General features: G+C 41.6%; 1 protein-coding gene across 19 annotated transcripts in view; it reads right to left on the bottom strand.

Moving 5' to 3' along the window:
* cacna1db (calcium channel, voltage-dependent, L type, alpha 1D subunit, b) overlaps positions 1 to 12,744 on the bottom strand; it is a 58,333-nt gene that overhangs the window by 24,438 nt on the left and 21,151 nt on the right. For 12 of the 19 annotated variants that reach the window (XM_019873142.1, XM_019873145.1, XM_019873148.1 and 9 more), the window contains exons 6-21: positions 12,131 to 12,283; positions 9,319 to 9,515; positions 8,552 to 8,655; positions 8,303 to 8,472; positions 7,551 to 7,625; positions 5,748 to 5,832; positions 5,617 to 5,643; positions 4,991 to 5,151; positions 4,003 to 4,228; positions 3,699 to 3,906; positions 3,388 to 3,508; positions 3,162 to 3,276; positions 3,011 to 3,068; positions 2,870 to 2,930; positions 2,187 to 2,331; positions 1,284 to 1,413 (exon numbers count right to left, since the gene is read on the bottom strand). In XM_019873142.1, coding sequence (XP_019728701.1) covers positions 1,284 to 1,413; positions 2,187 to 2,331; positions 2,870 to 2,930; positions 3,011 to 3,068; positions 3,162 to 3,276; positions 3,388 to 3,508; positions 3,699 to 3,906; positions 4,003 to 4,228; positions 4,991 to 5,151; positions 5,617 to 5,643; positions 5,748 to 5,832; positions 7,551 to 7,625; positions 8,303 to 8,472; positions 8,552 to 8,655; positions 9,319 to 9,515; positions 12,131 to 12,283 — 2,036 coding nt within the window. The remainder of the gene's footprint in view (positions 1 to 1,283; positions 1,414 to 2,186; positions 2,332 to 2,869; positions 2,931 to 3,010; positions 3,069 to 3,161; positions 3,277 to 3,387; positions 3,509 to 3,698; positions 3,907 to 4,002; positions 4,229 to 4,990; positions 5,152 to 5,616; positions 5,644 to 5,747; positions 5,833 to 7,550; positions 7,626 to 8,302; positions 8,473 to 8,551; positions 8,656 to 9,318; positions 9,516 to 12,130; positions 12,284 to 12,744) is intronic. The other 7 variants (XM_019873147.1, XM_019873157.1, XM_019873161.1 and 4 more) reach the window with 3 other exon arrangements.

Genomic DNA, 12,744 nt, shown 5'->3' with positions numbered 1-12,744 from the left:
GATAGATATCGATAGATAGATATAGATATAGATAGATATATTTATTTATATATAAAATCGTATTTTTTTTTCCCAGATTATATTTCTAATAAATTTGACAACTTCATGAAACAATGGGCCTGATTTACTGAAAGTTTGTGGATGCGAAAATGGGCGCAAACTTCATTGCACATGAAAACAGAAGTGGAAGCAAATCGACTAATGGCGCGCACCGAGGAAAATGTCTGCCAAATGGCCAAAATAGTCACACAATCCAGTTTGCGTTTTTCTACACGAACACGCAAAATACTGTTAATAGGTGCAAATAGATTACTTTAAGCACGTGCAATGTGATTCATCAAACCTGAGACAAGTTGTGGTGGCTAATTTTACATCTTTCAATACCATGTCTGAAAGGGAGGTGGAAACCGGCACCATTGTGCATAACAACGACTGCGATTATTGTGGCGCAGGCAAGATGGGAGACAACGGGGAGAATGGCTCATTTTTTTTTTTTTTACTCGTGTAAACATTTTTGAAGTGACAGAAACAAAAACTGACTCAGCATAGTGTCCATTCAGCAATGACATTTTTTTTTAGCTTCTGAGTTATCCTGTCACAAGAAGGAGTCATGCCAAATCAACTATGACAAAACTCCTTTCAGCTTTACGGTCTCTAGTGTTGGGGTTGTTTCACCACACTGTGATAATTATTGCTGGCTTCCCTCAGAGCAGTTTTTTGGGGGGATGCTGTCTCAAGTTTTTCATGCAATGGTGCTCACGATGGATAGATACACCCAAACCCAAGTTTTATTTATTTATTTAGACTGCACTCATGTGCAACATGTTTGCACCTCAGACTGGGACTTTATCCTGCAGACCCCACTCATAAGATCACATATTCTTTGAGTGTGCGTGATTCAAAAATGGTCATAATCCAGGGTTAGTATGCTCCTTCCACTAATGCTTCCAATTCCATCAGTTCAAACTCCAATTTGGATCTGAGGTACTGTCCCACATTTTCGATGATGAGAACTATAGGCGCTACCAAAAGCACAAAACACTCATTCAAATCAGGCAGTCTCAACCACCTCTATATAGTTTTAACCAATCGGGCCACAATCTTTGGAGATAACGTGCAACGCAGCCTCCAACAGTGTCAAGCAATTTGGGTCTTAGTAAATCCGGCCCAGTGAGTCGTGAATTCTATGACTTGCAAGATGATATCACGTTGAGACAGCTCATGGCCTCATAAATGATCAACGAAGAAAGCTTCCAGACAATTCACAGATGTTGTTTACGTACAATATTGCGTGCAGAGAAGTTGCGTATGGGGTCCTCGGCGGCCAAAGACACAGAACTGAGCATGATGAAGACCAGAATGAGGTTGGTGAAGATTTGATGGTTGATCAGCCTATGGCAGAACACGCGAAACCTGCAACATTTCAGAGAGGACATGTTGCAAGGAAACTAATTAATTATTGAAAAATGCAATCATCGTATAATGCAGTGTTTTGTGCCGCGGGAAAATATCCAATTTGTATCGCCCAGAAAGTAATCGTGTAGTACCGTCCCATACCGCTAGGGAGCAGCAACAGCTAGCTAATTGCCTTGTGTTTCGACGAGAGACAAGCGAATTTGTGCGGCATGAATGCAGGACGACAGTGAAACAATAAATATGAAAGATTATAAAATACTTTTTTCTTTGTGTTCATTTGATTCCAATTCAAGCTGTTATAACGTCATTCTTCAATGTTAAAAATGGTTATAGTAACAATATAACATGTTAATTGTTAAAATAAGCGTTTTTTTTTTTCACATTTTCAGCTTGTGGTGTGCCGCGAGATTTTTTCAATGAAAGAAGTGTGCCTTAGCTCAAAAAAACTTGAAAAACACTGGTATAATATGACATGACCTCCAGCTAACAATTAAACTAAAAAAAAAATAAAAAAAAAATGTCAGACACACTGTGTAAATATCCGCAGGGCTGGGTGCAAAACGTATATGTAACCCAAGGCAGATGACTTTTCCAATTGCTATTTGGAGTCAGGACCGAGCCAACCAAGAGTCCAATGGATGTGAGGGGATCTGCTGAGTACTGCCAAGCAGCAAAATCAGCAATTCCTCAATTGGTTACAGTTAGATCTGCAACTCCACCCCAAAAAAATTAATTGAGACGAACATAAAATTGATCAAAATTCTACTTACGGGTTGGTGCTGCTGAAGATGAAAAAGGCGCTGCCCTCAGGGATGGGAGGAGTTTTTTCCTTGATGGTGAGCACTGACAGCCTCTTAGGCCGGGGCCCAACTGGGACTTCTGGGAGGTCGTTGTTGTCGTCATCCACACAACACACTAGAAACAGAATAACAGAACAACACGGCGATTGCATTTCAATTTCCCTGAAAGAAGTTATATTCAGCTTCCCTTAGGTGAATGTAAAATGTGTGCCATTAATCGACATGGGATTTGTATGCTCCCCGTGATCCTGGACAGGATAAGCGGTATAGAAAATGGATGGGTGAATTTTTATCCTTTCTTCCACGGGCATTGCAGCGAGCGTGACGCTTCAGTCGAAGAACCCGAAAGAGGTCCTTTCAGTTGCAACTCTCATTTGTCCTTGATGACATTTGTCACATTCCCAAAACATGCTGTAAAAACTCATAGATTCATATTTTTTGAGGAGAGTGGTTAGCCTGGAGGCGTCAAAATTTAGGCTCGAGGGGGCAGATCAGCACATCATTTTATGAGGCCCGCGACAACATTCTTATCTCTATTTGATTATGAGATTCATTTTATTTCTCATGAGATAAAAATAATTTGGAATTCCCGTGACTCAAAAGTCCATGACTGTGGACTCCTCGGATTTCACTTGACATGACAATCAGTTTACCTGGTGAGTCAATGGCAGAATAAAGTTCTTTGTCCTCCCCCAGCAGGAGCTCGACTGGCACCTACATACAAGGTCAGAGGTTAAAAAAAAAAAAAAAAAACAGCAGAACACTGATGTAAAGTCGTGAACGTGTTTCTGTACCTTTGTCTCGCCATCAGTGTCTTGTACTATTTCTACTCGGTGTTCTGTAGCCGCCTCTCTATTTTGGAGTGATTAAAAATGAGCTGTTAGCCAGAAGCACGTTGGATAATTTGAGAGGAAGCAAAAAAAAAAAAAAAAAAAAAAGAAATACTTGGCACTGTTCCTCCTCTTCTTGGCCTCTTCTTCTTCCTTCTGGGCCGTGTTGAGGCTCTCAGCATCGGCGAGGTTGTCGACAGCAATGGCCAAGAACACATTCAGGAGAATATCTTGTCATGTGGCTTAAGGGAAAAACCCTGGTCACGTGGCAAAAAGAGAATGACCAAAAAAAAAAAAAAAACCTACACACAAATGGTATCATTTTGTGGTATGCAGGATACAGTTTCCACAGATGAAGAGGATGATGAAATAAATGCAGACCACCATTCCAGATGACGCTGGACCGCCATACGCCATGATCCCATCGTACATCACCGTATTCCAGTCTTCTCCTGTCAGAATCTGGGTAACACAGGAGCAAAATGGTACACAAAACAAAAATTAAACGTAATGTTTGTCCAACTCTAACCTATATTTCTTTGTTATAAATGCATGCTTGGATGAGTTTGGTTCAGAAGAACACCTTTAGGATGAACTAGAACAGAGATTGGAGCGGGCCTTCTCTCAGTTTCAAAATATGGGAACCACCTACCTGGAAGACAGTGAGTAGGGCCTGAGGAAAGTTGTCGAATGTGCTCCGTTTGGTGACCGTCTCGTCAAAGTTAAACTTGCCACCGAAAAGCTGCATACCCAGCAGGGAGAAGATGATGATGAAGAGGAAGAGAAGCAGTAACAGGGAGGCAATGGACTTCATGGAGTTGAGCAGAGAGGCCACCAAATTACTCAGTGATGCCCAGTGGCTGAAGAAAATGAAAGAGATTTTTTTTTATACTTCTTTTGGTTAGGGTGAAGACATTATTTTTGCAGAGGACCAGTTTGCACTATGTGCTGCTTACCGTGTGACCTTAAAGATCCTCAGGAGACGGACGCAGCGGAAAACAGAGATGCCAAGCGGAGACATGATGGCCAGCTCCACTAGGATAGTCTCGATGATACCTCCGCACACCACAAAACAATCAAAGCGATTGAACAGCGACACAAAGTAGGCCTGCAGCCCCAAACTGTACATCTTCACCAGCATCTCCAAAGTAAACATGGCCAGGAGAACCTTGTTAGCGACATCTGAGGAAAAAAAAAAAAAAGCCAGCAGTGAAATCAAGTTCATTTAGAAACAAATAGTTCCAGTATGTACAACACTGACAATGAGCTTAATGATTGAGCTCACATTTTTTTTTTGTACGTTACAAACACCTTTAGGGACAGCAGGCTAACCCCGTCCAATTCCATTTGTGACAAAGTCGGTGTCTTGATGCAAGTAGTAATGTTTTGTTCAATAATGCTTTTAAATGCTGCAGCCAGAGCCGATTTATCAAACATAATTTGATGTTTAACTTGATATAGTTGTTTGTGGCTAGAATGGAGCTGAGGACTGTGATAGGTTTTATTTTTTTTTTCTTTGTTAACCTCTAAATCCAAATATTAATACTAGCTGGCATCCCACTGCTCGACTGGGGCATTATGGGCCATGGTGTCACACAAGATCAGCATGTCGCGGTGCAAGCTGCAAAGACTTGGAAGGAAAGAAACTAAACAACGAGAATCGTGTCTGCTTTTCGACCTGAAAGTGACCGTTCTCTGCCACTACTTCTGTGGATGATGGCCCGATAATGAGTGCCCAGAAAGTGGTACAAATCTTCATTTTGTCAATGAAAACAGACACACACACACACACACACACACACACACGCACGCACGCACGCACACACACACACACACACACACACACACACACACACACACACACACACACACAAACAACCTTTATTGAAATGGAAACCTTCGTGAGAAGAGATGGAAAGATACAAGGGAAGAAACTGAGCTTACCCTGAACTTCGGTGAGCCAGTCCGGTTGGTTATAGTGCTCTGAGGCGATGGTAAGAGTATTGAGGAACACCAAAATGATGACCAGCCAGTAAAACGTCACAGATTTCACTGCGGCACGACACTTCCTGCGACAGAAACGATTCCACCGTCGCCCCTGACGACTTGGAAAAAACAACAACAACAACAACGTGTCACACGGTAGCAATATCCATCCGTTTTTATATTGTCTATCCTATACAGGGTCACATCATTGGGTGAAGGGCGGACTCGCCACTCGCAAGTCAATCATGGTGCCTAGATAAAACAAAACAACCATTCACACTCACGCCATCACTGAGTAGTCTTAGAACCACACTGTTTGTTAGGAAGTCAGGTCAGTGTACCACTACACCATCAGTGACCCACATTAGGATTGAATGAAACATAACAAATGCAAAATGGACATATCAAAGATATCAGACAAATGATGCATTCATGAACAATTGAATCGCAGTTATTTAAGGAATGGACAATGTTAGGGATTGGAACAATATACGGTAGTTAAGTAAATCAATGCATGCAGGATGAATTGAATCCACTCGGATGATGCACATACCTACTGGGTGATGTCACATCACGGTACTAACCTGCACTTTGACTTAGTAATTTTTTTACTGAGAAGAAGAGAAAATGGAACTTTTTTTACAAAACTGTTTTGAAACTGTAAATACTGTAGGTAACGTGATCGGGGAGGTAAAGAATGGCATATGACGCTCACCACAAAGGAGCACAGCAGAGCCATTTGTCATCCTCGCTGTGATTGTCGGTGTTGACAGATTCGGTCTCGCTTGTCGGCACGCTCGCTGTTGAATCACACACAAAAGCAGACACATGAAAACAGATACAGTGACAAAATAAAACAAGCAATTCCTGCGTCCTGTGATCACTCAAGTAAAAAGAGAGTTTCTTGTTGACAACCATGGCTTTTATCTTATTTCAGGATGCAGTATATCACATTATATAGAGTCTATGTAAGACACCTTGGTCTAGGTTACGAGAGACGTTAAATCAGTTGTCCAATAAAGTGACAGTGAAGTGAAAAAGTATTTTGATTAATGGTGATAATGGGATAAGAAATGAGCACATACAGATCTATGTTGTGGAAAATGTAGCTCTCATAAAATCACGTCAAAAACTTAAAAAAACTACAAAAAACATGTTTCTACAAATGTTCCTCATCAAAAATACAAAGATTTTGTTTTAGGTTTTGGCGATACAAATGATAAGAAAAAATATATAGTTTTTTTCGGCACACACACACACACACACACACACACACACACACACACACACACACACACATATATACGGTATATATATATATATATGTGACAAAATAGTGATGTAATATGTTTAAAATTCATATTCATATTTTGTATGTTACAAAATAAGCATGAGATGAATGAAAGACTTATATGAGGTTATAAGTACATACAAAAAGCTTTGATTGTCTAAATATACAGGAGAATCTCAGATGTGGAACACAATCCATTCCAGGATGCTGGTTGACTTCCAACTTGAATTCGGATATATAAAAAAAAAATGGGAGGGGACAAGCAAACGATTGGGGGTGGAGTCAGTCTCTCAGCGCTCACTTGATTGTGCAAATATTTTGGATTCCATGTGTCCCCGCTTCATCGATGACTGCGGCCCACCATGTCGAGATTGAAGTCCATTTTTTAAATAACAAAGCCTGTCATCGTCAGTTATAATTATTTCAGGCTGGTCCAGTTTGACACTTTGTCATTGTTATTTTTGACACTCTTCCTTCATTGCTAAATTCCATTTTGTCACCACATTTTTATAAATGTCAGCAAAAAAAAATCTTGAAAGGGTAATAGCAGACAATTTTATTCATTTAGAAACAGTTTGAACCACTTTACACAAAATTCTCATGTTACTGCTCCTGCTTCTCATGCCCCTTGTCTTTTTTTGTAGGGGGTTCATGGTAGTCCAAGGGATGGCCAAAATCGCTTTTGTTGGCACTTATTCTGTCAATGTTTCAAAGTTTCCGTCAGTTGTCAGTCTGCCAGCTAAAACGGGAATCCATCAGTGACGGACTGATGGACATTCCGTCGGTACTGACGGACAGGTGTAAATGTCCACCTCTGCTAATCGTCATCAAAAAAGAGATAACTGGTAGCCGGCCATTGATTATGTTGAGTTTGTATAACACAAGTCATTTGGCACAATAAAAACAAGTAGAAGAGTTTGCAATGGCAAAATAGTTACCAGATAAACAGTTAGCCTAGCATCATATATTACGTCTGCTAGCCTACTATTCTTTCTTCTTCTTTTTATTGTCTGGATTACTGGCAGCAATTCAAATTTTAGAAAGTTGTGTAAAAAATGAGCAAAAGGACATGTTGAATGGGTGATGTGATGTGGAGGAGTGATTCCAAGCAAAACACGAAAGCATTCAGCAAAGCAAAGCAGGGGAAGTATGAGTTCTTGGACAAAGATGGTGTGCCCATCATGACAATGAGCATGAAAACACCATTTGGGACAAGCACACATTTACCCTGTGTCTCATTGGACTGCGTGAACCAGCCAAACTTTCCCTTCTTCTTCTCGGTGAGGTCCGCTAATGTGACCCCTTGGTGTTACCAACGTGCAGTTCACATAGCCGGACAGCAGAGGAAGCAGTGTGTCAGTTGACAGCAGTAGAACAAACACAAGCAATCGTAGTAATTGAGACCAGAAACCATGTTCATTATTTGGCCAAGAAAATGACTGCATTGTTTATACGTTATACATTGCCTCAATTATTAGCCTACTTGCTAACAGATGTAGCGTCTCTAAAGTGGGTTCTGGATTCATCTGGTGTGGAAATAGTTGGAAACAGTGTCAACCTACAATGTCAGAAGGCAAACACATAGCTGGAATAGAGAAGCCTAAAACAGTAAATTGTCTTGGCTGACGACGCAAGTGAAGAAGCAGAGGTTAAAGCAAAACAGACATGAAGAGCACTGAACAGACCTGTCTGCACCGACACAGAAAGACATTTGTGACTCACTATGAGTCAGGAAACAACAAAGTTGGTCTTCAACAACATTAAGTTTCCGATATGAACATTCCTGGCGATTAAATGCTGGTGATTGCGCCATGCAAGTGAAAAAAACCTGCAAGAACAAGCGGGCGGCCTGACCCATCATGCCCGTGGGCCGCTCTCCACCAGAAAAACATCCAATTGTGAACTGAGATGTGATTGGTCTGTCTGAGTTCAAGGATTTGTCGCAGGGAAAAGGGGAATTAAATTTAGGGAAAACTCACGGTTGCGCTTTGCCTCCTCATCTCCCTCCTCCTCGTTCTCAGGATCAATGTCTTCAGCCTGAGTGATCCAGTCCAGGTAACCCTTCAGGTCTTCCTCGAGCTGCTGCTTCTCACGCAGCTTCTGAAAGTCACCTCGTGCCTTGGCCTTCTCTCGCTCTTTGGAGAACTCTCTAGGCACAGCGAGAGCAAGAGAGGTCATCGTCGTCACAAGTCACCAAACTCGCATAAAATCCAAGAAAAGAAACCTACCCACTGAGGACACCCAAAACCAAGTTAAGAACAAAGAAAGAACCAAAGATGACCAGACTGACAAAGTAGACCCACGGCAGCTCAAAGCCCATTGCGTCGTTCATCTACAAACACACACAAACAGAAAAAGACAAAATAGGTTGAACGCCTATGAAGACATGATTTATTAGTCACCATTTTATTGAGGGCACTGTTATTACTTACATACTTACAGTACTGTATCGCAAACCAGCCTCATGTAATCCAAGACACAATCAACAGTCAAGTCCATACATTCCAAAGAATAACAATAAATTAATTCGTTCAAATAGTTGCCTATTTGAGACATCCAAAAGTGATAAAGTCAAATTTTTTCTTTCACTCTGTTTTATGAAGCCTTCCTAAAGGTGCATGTCGTTGGCATGGTAACACATGCATGGATGAAAGCAAGAGGCTGAAGAGGACAACGAGAAAGGAAGGCGTTCATCGATAAAATGGTGTTATGTGCATTGTGATGTGACTCACAAGAGCACAAAAAACAAAAAACAAAAAAAAAAAGCATTCACACTCATTTTAGCGCCTGTACACAAATTAGACTGAACTTAGCATGCATGTTTGTTTAAATGTGGGAGGAAGGTGGAGCACCTGCAGATAACCCAATCAACCGCGGGGAGAATTTGCAAACTCCACAGAGGATGGCCTGAGCTGAGGTTCAAACCCTTGAACCCATGAGGCAGATGTGCAAGCCTCCGTAGGTAATTTGTTGTTTTGTGTGTGTGTTATCTTACCCAGTAGAGTACGTCGGTCCAGCCCTCCATAGTAATACACTGGAACACGGTGAGCATGGCAAACAAGAAATTGTCAAAGTTGGTGATGCCATTGTTGGGACCTTGCCAGCCTTCTCTGCACACTGTCGTGTTGAGTGCGCAGTGGCGACCGTTGCCGGACACCGCACATGGTGTTGGCTCGTCTTCTGCCAGGGCACCTGAAGAAAACAAAAATAACACTGGTCAACAGCAAGTTTTAATAGCTTTTTGTGTGATTAAACATATTTTTTAACACTGAAAACTAGATTTGCGTCTCTGATTTTAAAAATTTGTGAGAAAGAAAAAAAATCACAGCTACAAACACTTCATAGTTTTGCATGAATTTAACATGCGTGTTTTTGGAACATAAGAGGAGGCCAGAGTAGCTGAAGAAAACCCATGCAAACTCTTCACAGGAAGCTTCGAGTTGCGTTTCAGTTGTCATACTTTGCCGTTAAATTTTTGCTCTGTTGTGTCTTCTTGGTCTCATTGTTTTCAGTGCAAACAAACGTAGTGTTTGTTTGCAGAGACAATAAATATTCATCACAGTTCAGAGAGAACAGAATGCAAAAAAAAAAAAAAATCCAAGAAAAAATAGATAAATCACTGAATTTTTCCACCTGTTACCCTTTTCCATGTGTTCAAATAATCCTGGCTCGCTTTTTTTCTGGTTCAGTCTGTTTTATCTCCCCTTTACTCTGAACCCTGCAACTGTGTACTGACGGACACAGCGGGGGCAGAGCAGCATGCTGCAGCTCGATCTGCACAGGGGACTCGCTTGTCCCAGCGGGAGAAGCAGGTGGCTGCATTACACCAGGGAGTCAAGGGTCTCGCCCACAGCCAGGAGGGCTTCGAGGCAACCATCGCAGCCCAGGTAGGGCAGCTTGCTTGGCAAGTGCAGCAGCTGCTCCTTCTCCTCAGGAGGCCAACCGCTGAAGTCGCAATGCCTCAGAACCAGCCCTCCAGATCACTCCATCTCATATGCTGGAGCTGGAGCCCGGCTAGCTTCCCCTGAGCGTTTTTTGTGAGACCCAGGACTGTGCCAGTAATCCAAGTCGTTGGTTCCTTGTTTGTCAAGTCCAAGTGAAGTCATCGTCAGGGGTCAGCCCGAGATGGGGGGGGGGGGCGTGCTGTGACTTGCCCTTCCTCTCCTGTGCCAAATTGTCAGCTCCGCCCCGATTGTTTTGACCTGTTATCAGTTTCCTTCTGTTCAAATAATCCGGTTTCCCTTTGTAATTCATGCCTTTGTCACATCTGCCGGATTACTGTAATGCACTTCACTTTGGAGTCAGCCAATCCTCCATTAAGCGTCTCCAGTTGGTCCAGAATGCTGCTGCTCACCTCTTGACTGGTACTCATAAGAAGGAGCACATAACTCCTACTCTGGCATCCCTTCACTGGATTCCTAAACATTTTAGAGTTCTTTTTAAGATTCTATTATTTGTTTTCAAATCTTTAAATGGCCTCGCTCCACCTGAGCTCTCTTAACTTCCCCACCCCTACACACCTGCCCGGCACCTCAGGTCTGCGGACCAGACATGATGAGAAGTACCAAGAACTAAGCGGAGGATCAGAGGGGATCGAGTCGTTTCCGTTACTGGTCCCTCTCTTTGGAAAGACCTCCCACTGAACATTCGTCAAGCCCCCTCGCTGACAAATCTTTCAAACTCGTCTCAAAACTCTTTTGTATTCTTTGACTTTTGACTCAGCATGACTCAGACTTGATCTTAGTTTTACTGTTTTGTGCTTTCTACTGTCTTCATTATTAATTTATTGTTTTATTGTTTATTGTTGTATGTATGATATTTGCTCCATGTACAGCACTTTGTATACAGCGGTGGGTGTTTTAAAGTGCTCTATAAATACAGCTGAGTTGAGTTGAGTTGTCTTGGTCCGGTGCGTTTCATCCTGGTGTGCGTACTCCAGCCCTTGCCATGTTTCCTCAGCCGCTGACCCTGAAATAAATCTCCCCTTTACTCTGAACCCAATTACTGTGTCCTGTATACAAACCCTGGTGTTGACAAGATACGACCATAGTGCATGACCAAGTAGCAAAAAATAAAAATACAAAAATTGTGTCTCACAAGAAAACCCATGTAAATATGAGAACACATGCAAACTACACAGAGACATGTTCCAGCATAGATTCGAACTCAGATTTGCTTACCATGAGTAAATCAGTATTTATATACTTTTTGTCTTCTATTTTCTCCCTTTCATAATTTTGCTGCTGTGAATTGGGAATTTCTCCATTGTGAGACTCACTTGTATTCTTTGGCATTTGACTCAGCATGACTTAGATTTGTTCTTGGTTTTGCTGTTCGGTGCTTTCTACCGTCTTTATTACCGATTTGCTTTATTGTTTGTTGTATATGTTAAATTGCTCCATGTACAGCACTTTGTATGCAGCGATGGCTGTTTGAAAGTGCTCTATAAATACAGTTGAGTTGAGTTGAGTTGAGTGAGACAAATAAAGGTTTTCTTATCGTATCTTATCTTATCTTAAAACTTATACAGTACCTATCTTTATCATTTGGAAGCAATGTTAGCCTAAGATTAAAATATGAGTGATATTACTCATCTCATCACTGAATGGAAGCCACCATCTGTCCTTTTAGCGTAATGCACTTACAGTATATGATATATGCAATATGTCCATTCAATCTGTGGAATTAAATCCTGTATGTATTCTGAACTAAACTAGACGGACCCAGACCATCCCCATTCTTTCATAACTATACCACACAAAAATGCAAAACTAATGTGTCCTCATTGAATAGCGAAAGGTCCTCACCTGTTTTTATCACATAGCAGGTAGCGTGCATTTTGCCAATGAAGAGCTCGAGGCCGATGATGGCGTAGATGATGATGACAAAGAGGACCAGTAGAGCGATGTGAAGCAAGGGGACCATGGCTTTAATGATTGAGTTCAGAACCACCTGCAGACCTGCAATCACACACTCAAAGTGAATGCATACGCAGACAGACATTGTCTACCGGATGCCGGAAAGATTTTTCTTCTCAGAGGTCAGAATGTCAGTGTTGCATTTTTTAAGAAACGGAACATTCATGGAAAATAAAGGTGACATTCTTTCAGTTCAATTCAGCTTCATCTTTCCTCCTCATGATATGTTGCTATGGATATACGAAATCAAACAAAGACCTCATGGAAGGAGTACCAAAAGCTGGCTTATTTTCTCTATTCATACGCATGAGCCTTGAGCGTGTCGAGGATCAATCCGAGTGACACATCCTGGGTTATTAGTGCATGGAATTATTAATTACAAGTGGCTAGGAAGTGATTCGCACATCTGCCACACAGTCGGGCCCATTTCAATTTCAATTGGAGCTTTCCTTTGTGGGTTTTGTATCATCTCTATGTGCATAAAATATATATATATATATCTA

Source organism: Hippocampus comes, unplaced genomic scaffold (assembly GCF_001891065.2).
Source record: "Hippocampus comes isolate QL1 unplaced genomic scaffold, H_comes_QL1_v1.1 scaffold28, whole genome shotgun sequence".
NCBI lineage: Eukaryota > Metazoa > Chordata > Actinopteri > Syngnathiformes > Syngnathidae > Hippocampus > Hippocampus comes.
Note: the sequence above shows the minus strand (reverse complement) of the source record. Positions and strands in the feature narration are given on the sequence as shown.